The sequence below is a fragment of the Chaetodon trifascialis genome, chromosome 7, assembly GCF_039877785.1.
Source record: "Chaetodon trifascialis isolate fChaTrf1 chromosome 7, fChaTrf1.hap1, whole genome shotgun sequence".
Classification (NCBI taxonomy): Eukaryota; Metazoa; Chordata; class Actinopteri; order Chaetodontiformes; family Chaetodontidae; genus Chaetodon; species Chaetodon trifascialis.
The window spans coordinates 1,232,341-1,249,366 of record NC_092062.1 but is presented as its reverse complement, the minus strand read 5'-3'; the positions used below and the strand labels follow the sequence as shown (position 1 = coordinate 1,249,366).

The following is a 17,026-nucleotide window of genomic DNA, read 5'->3' as shown; positions in this document are numbered from 1 at the left end:
TAAAGTAAATCAGCAGCAGGTCACTGGCCAATCACAACTGTGATAAGGCAGCTAGGATGTCTCGGCATGATTTTACTAATGTATTTATTTGTTTCTCACAAACTCTGACCTGATCTGACAACAATTTCCCTTCGGGGATCAATAAGTATTTCTGATTCTGATTTTGAATGCAGGCTTTAAAAAGCTGGTTACATACAAGAAAAGGCAGCATTTTATAATAGACATCAGTTATATAATAATAGGAAAAAGTTTATTGGGAGTTTTGTTGGTCGGTGTATACAGTTTATCCCCTGTGTTTTGGGGTATTTTTCACTTTTTAATTGTTTACTTTGAATGAATTTTGTTGATAAGATAATGTTTAAGAACAAATCTTTTCAGCATTCAGTGTATAGTGCACTCACCATACAGATGGAGTGGCCTCGAAATTCCCCTCCAGGCCAGAGGCCATCCAGTTCCCAGCCGGCTCCCAGCCGGCTGCCAGCCAGCTACCAGTCCCCCCCCTCCTCTTGGGGGTGTGCCCAGAATCCACTATAAACACGCCTCTTCATTCAATTGCAGGGTGTCACCAGGAGATGGCGTGTCCCTCACAGGAACACATCTCAAGGGCAAAGATTTTTACTCCACTACATTCATCTGCTTTAGTAGGCTTATTTGTAGTTAGGCAGTCACAGTTACTCAACTATTTTACGTTGATTATTTAGATCAACTTAGAAAAATATTTCTCGCACAAAGTCTTAAAAAAGTCTTAAATGTGTGTTTCCATCAGCCTGTTTTAATGCATATTTTCGATTTGCAAACAGAAAATTCCTAAGTTTTTCTCTTACAATATACTGTATGAATGTTTTTGTGATTGTTGCGATCAAAAAAAAAACAATCTCATATAAAAAAGTTGTATATAATCACTTCCTATATGATAATAACCATACTTCACATTACAGAAACAGTCGAAAAGATTCAGTTCCCATCTTAAAAAAAAACAAGTTTTAAGTTGAGAATACGAAACATCAGCTCAAAGTTACGAAATTATGTGGTGGAGATTTGGCGTAGTTGGTAGAGCATTCGCCCCGTGTATGAAGCTTTCTGCAGCAGCTACGGGTTCGATTCCGTCTTTCAGCCCTTTGCTGCATATTATCTTCTTTGAAAAAAAAGTTACAAAATCATTCCTGAGTCATAAAAGTGATGTAGCTTTACAAAACAGCCTGTGACTCCAAGAATAAACAGGCTCCATCTGTTTACATAGAGTTTGCTTTTGATAATTATCAACAAAAATGATGACCTAATTTTACTTTACATGCGCTGGAACAGAGACAGAGCTGCAGGAGCAGAGCGTGTCATCTGGAGATTCCAGGGCTCTCCTATGTTTTCCGCAACAGGCGCGCGGCTCTCGGCAAAAATAGACCAGGAAGCGGCCAGTAGACAGTCATATTAGTATTGGTTGGATATGCGCTAATTTTTGCGATCGCAAGATTTCCTGGTCGGACTGATAATATACATTTTGATGCATGAGGGAGGTGGGAAAGTTGGCTTATCCATAAATGTAATTAAGTGTAATGGAAACATTTAGTGAAGTCTATAAAGTAGCCAGCGACACAATATTAATATCTGTGGCACAAATTGATTTTTAATTACTGGAGGTACGCGCTCCCCTCAGCCCTCCACCTATTTTACTGGCCATAGCTAGTCTGTGGGACAGTGGGGACTGGGAGCCTGTTTGGCTGGCCACCATCCATTGAGTTAGAACAAAGGATACACTCTAATGCAAATAATTACTTTTCAGCCAACAACGCGGCCGGCTCGACACTACACATGCCTGACAGAGTGACAGACAGGAGAACATCATGACGCCTGTGGTGATGATGCGCGATGTGTCAGTGAAACTACAGGTTTACTCAGCTCTGAAATGTGCCGGGAGTTAATCGCTTCAAATGCACAAATGCAGTGAAGTTCACAAACCACCAACAGTTTATAGAATAAGATGGACAGTCTATCAGTGGCCATTAGAGCAGCTCTCTAATAATTAAAATAGATGTCACGCTGTGCGGAAGAGCTTAATAAGTTAACAAGAGATTTGGCCTCGACAGCTGAAACAATGAAACAATTGGATTTATACTTTATCCAAAATCGGGGTGAAATATTGCATGCCACGGATTAGATAGATACAGAAATCATATCTGAGAAATACTCATGATACTGATTTCACTGTTTATTGGCCGTTTTCATGTGTGTGTGTTAACTGATTGGCCAATAAAAACAAGTAGATTGGCCCATCTACATCGGCCCATTGGCCCTTTATGCCCCACAACATTGTTTTTTTTCATTGGTCTGATTGGCCCATTAGGATTATTCATGATTGAATGTAGGTGTCCGTGCGGGGGATGAGGCTCGCTGGCTGCGGAGGGAGAGTTGATGTTGTAGTAAGAACCTGTCTGCCTGGTCTAACATGATGAAGTCATGTTGAACATTTCCGTTTCCCAAAAAAACATTTATTTGAGGTGCTGCGGCACAATATCAATATCAAACACGCGTGCACAATGCCTGACGTAAAAAATGCATTCTTGGTGTGCTTCTGAGCACTATGTTTACCCGCGACTATAAGTTTTTTTTTTAATAGTTACTGTTTATATTCATTGCGTGAACAGTCTGAAAAAAGAGACACAGAGAGGAGGACACAGACAGTCACACAGACAGAGTGATGAAAAAGATCAGTGATAATTAACTACAGTTTATTAAGCCTATGATGTTGAACATCGCAGTGCGCAGTGCGAGCCGTCTGCGGCGCTCCGCAGCCGCCTGTGAAGGCAAACGAAATCTGGAACCTTTCAGCTCAATGACATGACTTTGAAAGCACCAAGTGACTTGTTTTAACAAATTTCGTTAGATTAAAATATGTAGAACTGTAAAATATCACTTCCGTGAGGCTGTTCAGTCAGACATTAACAGATCACAGGCTGAAATTGGCATTTCATCCTCCCGTCCCTCCCTCTTCAGCGCACTGTAAATGATTTCTGTCCAGTAATATACAGTACACACACATACAGAAACTGCGTATTGCTGGTCGCCGCATCAAATAGCGACCCGCAAATCTAAAATGCGCTACAAACAGGAAACCCACCAACTGAAAGTGGCTCCGCGAATCAGGCAGAGTATTAAACATTTAACTGTTTAGCAGTTCAGAATGCTAGAAAAACGCGACGCACAACTTCTGTTATTCATGATTAATTTTCTGGGCACAAATCACTCGGCACGCGGAGATGCGCTGGGAGCCTCTCCAAAGGTGGAGAGAGATGTGGAGGAAAAGGCAGGATGGGCAGATGAGCAGATCCAAGAAGTTTGTGAACGAGTACTACAATAATGTGGATGATTAAGCATAATTATATTTAAAAAACTGCACAGGGTGCTCTACTAGACAAGCAGTTTTTCTTACAGCAGTGGAGGCTATGTGCAGATCTAATGAACGACTCAGCAAAGCTGACACGGTAACCGATTATAGTGACTGCTCCTCCTGGTGGACTGATCGAGCGAGTGCAGGTAGTTTCCGCAAATGGAGCTTAGGGGCGTTACGAGTTGGCCCCGCGCCGATGACGTCATCGCGGGGGATCTCATTACAGTCACGAACCCGCCTACTGCAGAGCAGGGACCGGTCACGGACCCGCCAGGGCCCCAGCATGAAATTAGGGGAATTTCGAGGCCGCTCCATCTGTATATGCTCTGTCACTGTATGTCATTCATCTCCTGCAACTGAGTGAAGATTAAATGTATTTTTGTTCATATTTAGAAACAGCCAACCAACTTCTCCGTGACAACCAGTTCTCTCAGCCTGTCCATCTGTCATGCACGTAGCGCAAACTGTATTCCTAGCGGACAACTCTTACCAATCTTGGTAGCACTGCTTACCATCTATTTGTTGCTGTTGTCACCTCCCAAATTACAGTCCTTTTAGTATAAAATTTGAAAAGGCTGTATTTCCTGGTTGATCTGCAGTGAAGAAATAGTAGCGCAAAGAGAGAATTACCTACTAAGAAGAATGTAACTTTGAAAGATATTAATTTAATTTGTGCACCTGAGACTGCTTAAGTTTCATGTTAGTTTTGTTTGAACTTTAGAAGTCATGTTTACACAGATGAGGGTCCATCACTTACAGTGTAGTAGCACTAAGAAGGATTGCCTTCACTGCCAGTATAACCAGAAGGAATGATAACAGCAGCCTTTAACTCCCTCAGTGTACATATATGTGAGAATTGTATTAATAGAGAATTGCAAATATTCTATCATTTTACTTACCAACTAAATTGTTGGAATTCCTGAATACTGGTAGTGAGCAGTTAGTGTACAGCAGGTTTAGCAGAGATTTTTCACTGAAGCCAGCTGCCTACTGCTGCTGGAATTCAGGCTGATGAGAGAGGAGTTTTTGCACTGAAAAACTACTCCATTGTTCTGCTGGGGGACTTCAATGCTCACATGGGTAGCGACAGTGATACCTGGAGGGGTGTGATTGGGAGGAATGGCCTCCCTGATCTGAACCCAAGCGGTGTTGTTATTAGATTTATGTGCTAGTCACAGCTTGTCCATAACGAACACCATTTTCAAGCATAAGGGTGTCCATCAGTGCACGTGGCACCAGGACACCCTAGGCCAGAGGTCAGTGATCGACTTTGTAGTCGTATCATCTGACCTTTGGTGGTATGTCTTGGACACTTGGGTAAAGAGAGGGGCTGAGCTGTCAACTGATCACCACCTGGTGGTGAGTTGGATCCGCTGGCAGGGGAGGAAGCGGGACAGACTTGGCAGACCCAAACATACCATGAGGGTCTGTTGGGAATGTCTGACAGAACCCGCTGTCAGGGAGGTCTTCAACTCCCACCTCTGGGAGAGCTTCGACCAGATTCTGAGGGAGGTTGACATCGAGTCCGAATGGACCATGTTCGCCGGTGCCTGTCGTGGCGGCAACCCCCGAACCCGGTGGTGGACAAGGGAAGTAAGGGATGCTGTCAAGCTGAAGAAGGAGTCTTATCGTGCCTGGTTGGCTCATGGGACTCCTGAGGCAGCTGACGGGTACCGGCAGGCCAAGCGTGCGGCAGCTAGGGCAGTTGTAGAAGCAAAAAACTCGGGTCTGGGAGGAGTTCGGGGAGACCATGGAGGAGGACTACCGGTCGGCCTCGAAGAAATTCTGGCAAACTGTTCAGCGCCTCAGGAAGGGGAAGCAGCTTTCTGTCAACACTGTTACAGTGGAGGTGGGGAGCTGTTGATCTTGACTGGGGATATTGTCAGGCGGTGGAAGGAATACTTTGAGGATCTCCTCAATCCCACTGTCATGTCTTCTGTAGAGGAAGCAGAAACTGGGGACTCTGAGGCCGATTCATCCATCACCAGGGCAGAAGTCACTGAGGTAGTTTACAAGCTCCTTGGTTGCAAAGCACCGGGGGTGGATGAGATCCGCCCTGAGTACCTCAAGTCTCTGGATATTGTAGGGCCGTCTTGGTTGACACGCCTCTGCAACAAAGCATTGCAGTCGGGGGCGGTGCCTCTGGACTGGCAGACTGGGGTAGTGGTCCCTCTTTTACAAAGGAGGACCGGAGGGTGTGTTCCAACTATCGGGGGATCACACTCCTCAGCCTCCCTGGGAAAGTCTATTCCAGGGTACTGGAGAGGAGAATCCGGCCGATAGTCGAACCTCGGATTCAGGAGGAACAATGCGGTTTTCATCCTGGCCGTAGAACACTGGACCAGCTCTATACCCTCCATAGGGTGCTTGAGGGTTCACAGGAGTTTGCCCAACCAGTCCACACATGTTTTGTGGACTTGGAGAAGGCATTCAACCGTGTCCCTCGCATCATTCTGTGGGAGGTGCTCCGGGAGTATGGGGTTGGAGGCCCTCTGTTGAGGGCTGTACAGTCCCTGTACAACCGGAGCAGGAGCTTGGTCCACATTGCCGGCAGTAAGTCGGACCTGTTCCCGGTGCATGTTGGACTCTGGCAGGGCTGCCCTTTGTCACCGGTTGTCACCGGAATTTCTATGCGCAGCCAGGGGCCGGAGGGGGTTCGGTTCTGGAGCTGGCAGATTTCGTCTCTGCTTTTTGCAGATGATTTTGTCTTGTTGGCTCCCTTGAGACAGGACCTTCAGCATGCACTGGGGCAGTTCGCAGCCGAGTATGAAGCAGCTGGGATTAGAGTCAGCACCTCCAAGTCAGAGGCCATCGTTCTCAACCCGGAAAAAGGTGGCTTGCTCCCTCCAGGTTGGGGGAGAGTTCCTGCCTCAAGTGAAGGAGTTTAAGTATCTTGGGATCCTGTTCACAAGTGAGGGAAGGATGAAGCATGAGATTGACAGGCGGATCGGTGCAGCGGCAACAGTAATGCAGACGCTGTATCGGTCTGTTGTGGTGAAGAAGGAGCTGAGCCAAAAGGCGAAGCTCTCGATTTACCGGTCAATCTACGTTCCTACCCTCACCTATGGTCACGAACTTTGGATCATGACCGAAAGAACGAGGTCCTGGATACAAGCAGCTGAAATGAGTTTCCTCCGCAGGGTGGCAGGGCGCTCCCTTAGAGATAAGGTGAGGAGCTCTGTCACCCAGGAGGAGCTCAGAGTAGAATTGCTGCTCCTCCGCATCAAGAGGAGTCAGGCATCTTTATCGGATGCCCCCTGGACGCCTCCCTAGGGAGGTGTTCGAGGCATGCCCCACCGGGAGGAGGCCCCAGGGAAGATCCAGGATGCACTGGAGTGACTATGTCGCTCGGCTGACCTGGGAACACCTCGGGATTCCCCAGGAAGAGCTAGAGGAAGTGTCCGGGGAGAGGGAAGTTTGGGCGTCCCTGCTCAGACTGCTGCCCCCGCAACCCAGCCCTGGATGAAGCAGGAGAAGATGGATGGATGGGATATGTCTCCTTTCATTCTACACTTCAATCTTAAGCTGCACTACTCAAGTCGTACTCAGTGCCTTACTCAAAGTAGCCATATTGCTGCTGCTCCAGTCACTTTCATGTAAAAAGGCATCAGGATCCTCGTAGTGCAGTATTTTCCAAACCCATTCAAACCTGAAGGGAGAACAGTATTGCAGTCAGAGATAAAGGAAAACTTACAGTTAGTGTGTGTTGTAGAGTGTGTGGTGTCTGATGATTTCAGTCATGTTTCTTTCTCTTTGACTCTGTTGTTTAGACGGGGGAGTTACGTACAAAGATGAGTCAGTCTCATGAGGATAGCCTGACCAGCGTTGCCTGGAATCCAGATGGCAAACGCTTTGTCACCGGCGGCCAGAGAGGCCAGTTCTATCAGTGTGTGAGTATCTTTCACAGAACACACTCTGTGCTATCAGTGCCCACAGGTTCACAGGTTCTGAGCATTATATACAGTGCATTTACATCCCACTCACTTTCATCAAACCAATTTTACAGAAGTGCACTGGTAGCTGTAGCTCACACTTTGCTTAATAAGCTTTCCTTATATTGATATTTTGATTTCATGCACTTTGAAAACATCCATGTACAATAGGGCTGTCAATGAATTTGTAAGTATGAATTTATATTTGCATTATAAAAAATCCATACATTTTAATGAAAAAAAGTCTTTGAATGTGGAAAAGAAAGCAGCACTGCCTACATTTAAAGAACTGCATGAAGGACAGTATAAAAAAAACAGTTTCTGTTGTCCAGTAATTACTGTTTTTTGGTGAGAAAATCTGTTGCAGTCTGACATATTTAAGTCTGTGCAGATGTGTAAATGTTACAACATTACAGCACCAGGAAGGATTTAATTACAGTGTGTTTTGTGGCTGCCAGCTGCAGTGCTCTCACTCAATAGTGAAAAAAACTTCCAAAAATGTTACTTTCACTTTCTTAAAATGTCACTTTCATTGACTGTAAATCTAATTTAGGTCAAGCTGAATGTGTAGGTGTGTAGATCCTTTGAAAGATGATTATGTTCTAATAATGTACAAGTAATATGTCTCTCGTATTTGTTTTCCCTTTTATGGATGTAATATACAAAAATAGATAATCAAATAGTTTGAACGAATGTGTTCTTTAGAGGGAATATATTAGTGTTGTCAAGAATATCGCGTTAATTAACGCGTTAACGCAAATCAGTTTTAACGGCATCATTTTTTTATCACGTGATTAACATTCTTTGTGACCTAGTGAACTTGTAGTTTTTTATAAACTGTGGCCACTGCTAGTAATGTTACAAAAACTACAGGATCGATTGTAAACCGGAAACAAAACAATAGGCCCGCCCCGCGCACGTGTTTGGTCTTGTCTGCATGTTAGCTGTGAAAGAGAAGGCTACTGGTTTGTGTGGATGTCAAGCACGAAACGCCAGAATGGATGCGAACAAGATTCTGAATGGAAAGTTTAGTTTCAAAAAGTTACCAGATGGGTCGACCAAAGTTATCTGTGGTTATTGTCGGTGTGAACTAAATTATCACCGCAGCACATCCAGGCCAAACACACGGCTAATGTGAATTCTCCGCCGCCTCCTTATCAAAACCAGGTGACAATCAATGGCTTTCGGCAGAGGCATATGGATACCGCAACTAAGAACCAGCTTACTGCAGCCATAGCCAAGTAATGTTCATTCTTTCTGGAGAGAAATAATAGGCTGGGTTGATAAGCCTCTGGTGAATAAACAGAAGAGCATAATAGTCTGACTGCTTATATGTTCAAAGGAAACTTAAGAAAGAAAAGTTTAAGCCATGGTTTACTGCACTATAGGCTGAGTCCTAGTTTGCAATGATGTGCACTTTGTAACTTTATTTTGTATCACCCTGTTTTGATCCCTTGGAAAGGGTTGTTGAAGGGACTTTTTTGTAACCAAGTATTTATTTTTTTGTCATCTGTTTATTGACAGTGTTAAATTGTGTGAGCTTCGATTCATTCAAATGTGAATGACTGCTCAAAGTGAGAATGTTAGTGTGAAATAAAACACTACACGTTGCTGTTTGCAATAAAAAACAATTGCACAAAGCAAGCCTATCCACTTTTCCAGTATTAAAATGATAATTAATGGGACATTTAGAATAGATGAAAATGTGTGATTAATTTGTGATTAATCGCGAGTTAACTATGACATTCATGAGATTAATCGCGATTAAATATTTTAATCGATTGACAGCACTTTGTATTATATATTTTGTCCTGTCATTTACCTGATTTTAGTGCTGAAATGATGCTTGTTTGTGCACAAATGGAATCTTGGACATGTGATTGAAATGACATTCTGATATGTCAAACACTAAGGCTATTTTTTTTTAAAGTAGCAGACTTGTTTAATTTGGGTGTCATATGGGCTTGTATGTAAAAAGAAAGTGCACTTTTTATGTGTGGAATAGCAAGATTCCTCAGGTTATGAGTTAGCCCTGAATCCCATCAAACATCATGGTTTCATGTGCACCTTATCATGATGAATCCTCACTCTTGAGTGATGGTGAAACTTTTTATTCTCTTTTTCCACCTGTTAACACAAAACATTAAAGACATCACAGATTTCCAGCATCATGCAACTCAAACAAACATTGCCAGGGTTAAAGTCCATCTATTAGTCCACTTTGACCAGAACAAGTTTGTAAAGTATATGGCCCCACTTCACCACTAAGGGGGAGATGGGGCAATAATTAGGCCATTATCTCACTTTATCAAAAAGGGTAAGAACCAACCTAGCAGTTGATCACTCTTCAAACTTGTCACAAACTACACAGGGCAACTAATTCATCACTCCTGATACTTAATACTCATTTTGCAGAAAAGAAATGATTAATTATGTCCAAATGTTGATCATTGGTCCTCCTCTGGTTTGCTCCATATTTGGCAGGTCCTACACAAAATACCCTGATGCAGTTGGCCCACCTCTTTGCTGCACTCAAAAAAAATAAAAAATAAAAATAAAATGTTGGATTTACTTAAAAATGTCAGGTCAGGTGGTTCCATGAAACTGGGTTAGGTAACTCCTGAGATACTTGATTTATTAATATGGACTCAAATGAAAATCAAATGAACAATACGTGAGTGTATTGAGTATATATAACTAGATTAGTTCATTTTTATGAATTATTCATACATTCAACTAACTTAATATGGTTATGTTCAGCTAATGATAGAATGATGATGATAATGATACAGTGATACAAAATCAGAGGATTCCCCCATAGCTCAGTTGGTAGTGTATGCGCCCCATTTACTGAGGCTGCCAATTCTCTGCAGTGGCTGCAGGCTCGACTCCCACCTGCGGTTCCTTGACTGCATATTGTACCCTCTCTCTGCCCCCTTCCTGTCATGTCTTCAGCTATCTCTGTCACAATAAAAGCAAAAATCCCCAAAAAGTAATCATAATTGAGTAAAGTTACTTTTAAGTAACTCATTTGTTTCGTTTAGCCTATGAGCCTATTGAGCCTGAAACTGGGAAGGGTGCCACGCCTCTGCAAGACGTCCTGCGTGGTACCTGTTCCAAAGACCCCACATCCTAAGGACCCTGGCACTAACATCCCACCTCATGAAGGCCCTGGAGCGGCTGGTCCTTGCCCACCTGCACCCTCTGGTGAGCTCGTCCATGGACCCACTGCAGTTCACGTACCAGCCCGGCATAGGAGTGGATGATGCCCTCATCTTCCTCCTTCATCGAGCTCTGTCTCACCTGGAGTCGCCTGGGAGCTCTGTCTGTATCCTTTTCCTCGACCTCAGCAGTGCTTTCAACACCATCAGGCCAGCCATCCTGAGAAATAAGCTGGAGCTTTCGGGGGTGGACCAGCACCTCACATGCTGGATAGTGGACTACCTCTCCAACCGCCCACAGTATGTCAGGACACGGAACTGTATGTCAGGGACTGTCCTCTGCAGTGTAGGGGCCCCCCAGAGAACGGTGCTGGTACTGTTCCTCTTCACCCTCTATACAGCTGACTTTTCCCACCTGTGACCCACCTGCAGAAGTTCTCTGATGACTCTGCCATTGTCGGCCTCATCACAGATGGGGATGACAAGTCATGCAGAGGACTCATCCAGGACCTGATTAATGCGGGTAAAACCAAGGAGCTGGTTGTGGACTTCCGTCGGCACCCATACTCTCCCCCATCACCAGTGAACATCCAGGAAAGAGACATTGAGATGGTGACATCTTTTAAGTACCTGAGTGTTCATCTGAACAACAAACTGGACTGGATTCATAACACCACTGCACTTTACAAAAAAGGACAAAGCAGACTCTATCTGCTCAGAAGGCTGAGGTCTTTTGGGGTGCGTGGAGCACTCCTGAAGACCTTCTATGACTCTGTTGTGGCCTCTGCCTTGTTCTATGGTGTAGTCTGCTGGGGGAGCAGCATCACAACAGCTGACAGGAAGAGGCTGGACAAACTCATTAGGAAGACCAGCTCTGTCCTGGGATGCCCTTTGGAACTGGTGGAGGAGGTGGGGGAGAGGATGGATGCCAAGCTGTCCTCCGTGACAGTCAATGACTCCCATCCCCTCCAACACACACTCACTGCACTGAGGAGCACCATCAGTGAGAGGATGCTACATCCAGCAGCAAAGTGGATAGCAAGAATATAGGGCATCAGTAAAAAAAAAAAAAGATATTAAATATCAAACAAGCAATATAAACAATATAATCAAGGAATATAAAAATATGAACAACAGGAACCGATTGGATGATAGTATTCCTGACTGGAGTATTGATATTGCACATAGGAGTAATAATACACCTGATTGAAAGATTGGCATATTGTACCTTAAGTTGAGATTCACTTGAGCAAATAAAATAATTTCAGTGTAAGTGAACACAGTTGATGTGTATTATAGTGCAGTTATATTGAAATATTGTCTTGGTGAGTGTGTGGTCTACTGGGAGCACTGCTGGTTGTAGAGTCTGACTGCTGCAGGAAGGAAGGACCTGCGATAGCATTCCTTCACACACTTTGGGTGAAGCAGTCTCTCGCTGAAGGAGCTGTCCAGTGCTGTGAAAGTGTTCTGCACAGGGTGGGAGTCCTTCTTGATCATAGATGACAGCTTAGCCATCATCCTCCTCTCTCCTACCACCTCCACTGAGTCAAGGGGGCATCCCAGGACAGAGCTGGCCTTCTTGATCAGTTTGTCAAGTCTCTTCCTGTCAGCTGTGAAGTTGCTGCTCCCCCAGCAGACCACTCCATAGAAGATGGCTGATGCCACCACAGTCTCATAAAAAGTCTTCAGGAGTGCCGCCTGCACTCCAAACGACCTCAGTCTCCTGAGCAGGTGAAGTCTGCTCTGGCCTTTCTTGTAAAGTGTGGTTGTGTTGTGAGTCCAGTCCAGTTTATTGTTAAGGTGAACACCCAGCTACTTATAAGATGTCACCATCTCGATGTCCGTTACCTGGATGTTCACCGATTTCAGGGGGCAGAGTGTTTGTCTGCGGAAATCCACCACCAGTTCTTTGGTTTTCCCTGCGTTGATCTGGAGACAGTTCCACTAGCACCAGTCCACGAAGTCCTGCGTCAGTTCTCTGTACTCTCTGTCGTCCCCATCTGTGATGAGGCCGATGATTGCAGAGTCATCAGAGAACTTCTGTAGGTGACAGGTGGGTGTGTTGTATGAGAAGTCTGCAGTGTAGAGGGTGAAGAGGAACAGAGCCAGGGCTATTCCCTGCGGGGCCCCGGTGCTGCAGATGACCGTGTCGGACACACAGTCGCGGGTAATCACAAACTGTGGACGGTTGGTGAGATAGTCCAGAATCCAGTGTGTGAGGTGATGGTTCACCCCGGTGTGCTTCAGCTTGTCCCTCAGAAGTGCAGGCTTAATGGTACTGCTTAATGGTACTGAAAGCACTGGAGAAATCAAAAAACATGATTCTCACAGTACTCCCAACTTTCTCCAGGTGAGAGAGAGCTCAGTGTTGGAGGAAGATGACGGAGTCGTCCACCCCAAGGCCAGGCTGGTAGGCAAACTGAAGTGGATCCAGTGATGAGCTAACCAGGGGGCAGAGATGAGCAAGGACCAGCCGCTCTAGGGTCTTCATTAGGTGGGATGTTAGTGCCACCGGTCTGTAGCTGCTGAGGTCCTTGGGGTGCGGAGTCTTGGGCACCGGTACCACGCAGGATGACTGATCAAATCTATTGAAGAATAAGTTTAGGTCATTCACCCACTTTTGGTCCCCCCCAGCTTGGGAGTCAAGTTCCTTGTGGCCAGAGATGGTTTTTAGGCCTCTCCAGACGCCACTGACATTTTTTTCCTGCAGCTGATCCTCCATCTTCCTCCTGTAGGTGTTTTTCCCCTCTCTGATCTTCCTTCTCAGCTTCTTCTGCACAGCCTTCAGCTCATCCTTATTTCCTGACTTAAAGGCCCTCTTCTTCTCCCTAAGGAGAGCCTTTATGTCAGGGTTAATCCACGTTTTTTTGTTGGAAAAACACCGTACAGTCCTGGTGGGTACGGTGTTTTCCACACAGAAGTTAGTATAGTCAGTTATGCAGTGTGTGAGACTCTCAGTGTCCTCTCTGAGAATCACAGAATTCCTACCACACAGTTGTCTGTAAACAGTCCTTCAGAGCCTCGTCAGCCTCGTCGGACCATCTCTTCACTGTGCGGGACACAGCTGGTTGCCTGTGCACAAGAGGTTTGTACACAGGCAGGAGTTGAACCAGGTTGTGGTCGGATCTTCCCAGGGGAGGGAGGGGTGATGAAGTGTATGCCTCCTAGGTGTTGGCATAACACAAATCCAGTATCTTGTTGTCTCTGGTGTAACATGTAACATACAGGGTAAAGGTGGGCAGAGTGGAGGATGGAGAGGCATGATTAAAGTCCCCAGAGATAAGAAGGAGGGCCTGTGGGTGCTCTGTCTGCAGCCTGCTTGTGACAGAGTGGAGAACGTCACAGGCTGCATCAGCGTTAGCAGAGGGGGGATATATGCAGCTATGGCGATAACATGCGAGAATTCCCGCGGCAGGTAGTGTGGCCTCATGCTAATGGCAGTTCAATGTCCTTGCAGCATTGAGCAAATAGAGAAAAAATCTGAGAAAAATATGTGCTATGCAATACATACAATGATGAAGTGAACTGTAGTAGACCTGTAAGTGTCCCAGTGCTCCTCCCCTTCCCACCCTCTGTCCCATGTTACCTCCTCACCCCGAGTGAGACGTTGTACAGTCTGATGGCATGAGGGACAAAAGAGTATTTTAGTCTGTTAGTCCTGCACTTGGGAAGGAGCAGTCTTCCACTGAACAGGCTCCTCTGGTTACTGATGACGGTGTGCAGAGGATGGCTGGCATCATCCATAATGTTCAGCAGTTTTTGCAGCATCCTCTTCTCTGCCACTGTCACCGGAGAGTCCAGCTTTGTGGCAACCACTGAGCCGGCCCACGTGATCAGTTTGTCCAGCCTGGATGTGTCCTTCTTGGATGTGCTGGCACCCCAGCACACTACTTTGTAGAAGACCACACTGGCGACCACAGACTGGTAGAACATCCACAGGAGTTTGTTGCGGATGTTATGACCGCAGCCTCCTCAGGAAGTACAGCCTGCTCTGTCCTTTCCTGTACAGGTGGGTGGTGTGGGTTGTCCAGTCGGGTTTGCTGTCCAGCCACAGTCCGAGGTACTTGTAGGAGTCCACAGCCTCCACCTCAACTCCCTCTATCAGAGCTGGACATGGTCTGGGTCTGGACTTCCCAAAGTCAGTGACCAGTTCTTTTGTCTTTGATGTGTTGAGTTGTAGATCGTTTGTGTGGCTCCAGGCAGTAAAGTCCCTGACCAGGCTCCTATACTCCTCCTCTCTCGTCCCTGATGCATCCCATGATGGCTGTGTCATCAGTGAACTTCTGAATGTGACACAGCTCAGAGTTGTAGCAGAAGTCTGATGTGTACAGGGTGAAGAGAAGAGGGGTAAGCACCATGCCCTGGGGGGCTCCAGTGCTGCTGATCACAGAGTCAGACGTGATGTCCTTCATCCTGACGTACTGTGGCCTGCTTGCAAAAGAACAGTGCATGTGCAAGTACATGTCAACAAATCCACATTTCTCAGGAAACACATAGCTTCCTCATTATTTTCACCAACATTAAGCATTTCTCATAAACTGTCTTATAAGTCTTTTAACATGCATGTAAAACAACAACAGCTTAAGTACACAGCTTGTTTGAACAAGCGGAGTGAACAATAGGAGCCGTCTCCTGTCTGTTCAAGCTGCACGTGATTTGTCAACTACATGATCAGACACAGCGCACCCACCTTATCCAATCAGTCCCGCGTCGACCAAATCTCACTCTGAACTCAGTTCAAAACTTAAGAGCCCTGTGTAACATTATCTTCACAAGTTACCTGAGAGATTCGAGTGTTAACGTTACTACAAAACCCCCAAACCAGCAAATACCAATTGTTTATATAAAATACATGTACATTACATCACCAGAAAAAAGTTCTCTTATCGGTATTTCAAAGGATAATAATGGATTCCACCTCAATCAGTCAGCATGACATTCACAATGATGCACTTGGAGGCTGGGCGCCAGGTGAGTTGAATTTGTAACGGTGGTGCGCTACGCGGATATACGACAGTCATAGAGGAACAATCTACTTCACTTTTGGAACGACTTGCATTTTACTTAAAAATGTTGCATTGACTCAACAAAGAGCCATTGTGTAAACCTGACGAGACACATTAGTTCATTGAAACAGCAGAACTGACTGAATTAGACTTTGAAATATACATTTGTTGAGCACATTCAATAAAAGAGGATTTATTAAAACCAACAACACTGAGATTTCGTTTTTTTGAGTGTGTTCCATCTGGGGCTCAGTGGTTAAGGGCAAGAATCGATGCTCCCTTTCCCCTCGTGATTCCCAGGATGATGCTACTGGTTTGGCTCTTTGCTACTTTGGCTACTCTACCAACATCCCTTCCCTTCACTGCTGCTGAGTGGAGGTTGTGCTTAAAGAAATTACAAAATTCTATTCTGTCTTTTGTGTGACAATTTGGTCAATTATTAAAATTCTTCAGTAATGCAAATAATGAAAGATATTGTGCCAATAAATACTTAGTAAAATCTAAGTAATAAGTAAAATAAGGAACTGCGCTGTAAATGTAACAAAGACATTAAGAAATATAGACTTTATTACTTTTCCCAAATTATTACTGACAGTTTGAGTAATTGTACGTTTTTGTTCAGTACAATTGATAAACTGGTTTATGATCTTAGACCAGTACCTGCTGAGCTCCACTCTTAAGAGAAATGTAAAGAACGATGATAGACGCTAATATTTTTAACCACTGGCCCTACAGCCACCAAGCCCCCTAAATGTGATGGTCAAACAGAAGGGCAGTTTAACACAACTTAACTCAGCCTTAAAACAACGTAAGACACTTCAGTTAATTAAAAGCCATTTACAGAATAATACCCATTCCTTCAAATCAAATCAAATCATCAAATCAAACTTTATTTATATGGCACTTTTCATACTTAAAATCAACACAGTGCCTCACAGAGGCTAAAAACAGCAAAGAAGAAAAAGAAACCCCGCCCCTCCCGCCTTCCAGGGATATTGATAGTACTACTTTTATCATTACTTCTCATAGGTTCAGTTCTTTACTGATGCTCTTTTCGTTTCTTTACATAAGTAAATAATTGCTTTTTATAAAGTATTTTTAAAATGAATAACAGCAAAGTCATTATATAAACAGGGTAGTGTGTCACTGGAAAAAAATCTAAAAGGTCAGTAAAATAGATAATATTCCTGACATTGCAATAGTGAGTCAAGTTTAAAAAGAATGAAGAACACAGACATCAGTCATTCATCCTGTCATTAGTCATACATCATGTTTTCCATCTGTCCTCCTTCCTCTGCTGTGGTGATCAGAAACAGAATCAGAAATACTTCATTGATCCCCGAGGGCAAATTGTTTTCGTTACAGGTGCTCCTTACAAGAACAAAAGAGATGGAAGAGATTTAACATGTAGTGCAATTAGAAGAGGAAAAAAAAGTATATATATATATATATACATATATATATATATAAAACAAAATATAAGACAAAATGGCAAAAAGAATAATAATAAACACAGTATATATAGTAAAGGTATGTGCCTTGTTT

At 44.4% G+C, this 17,026-nt stretch overlaps 1 protein-coding gene across 2 annotated transcripts in view; it reads left to right on the top strand.

The window, feature by feature from the left end:
* The window catches only part of wdr26a (WD repeat domain 26a), a 58,313-nt gene that overhangs the window by 9,842 nt on the left and 31,445 nt on the right, over nucleotides 1-17,026 (top strand). For both annotated transcript variants that reach the window (XM_070965949.1, XM_070965948.1), the window contains exon 9: nucleotides 7,153-7,272. In XM_070965949.1, coding sequence (XP_070822050.1) covers nucleotides 7,153-7,272 — 120 coding nt within the window. The remainder of the gene's footprint in view (nucleotides 1-7,152; nucleotides 7,273-17,026) is intronic.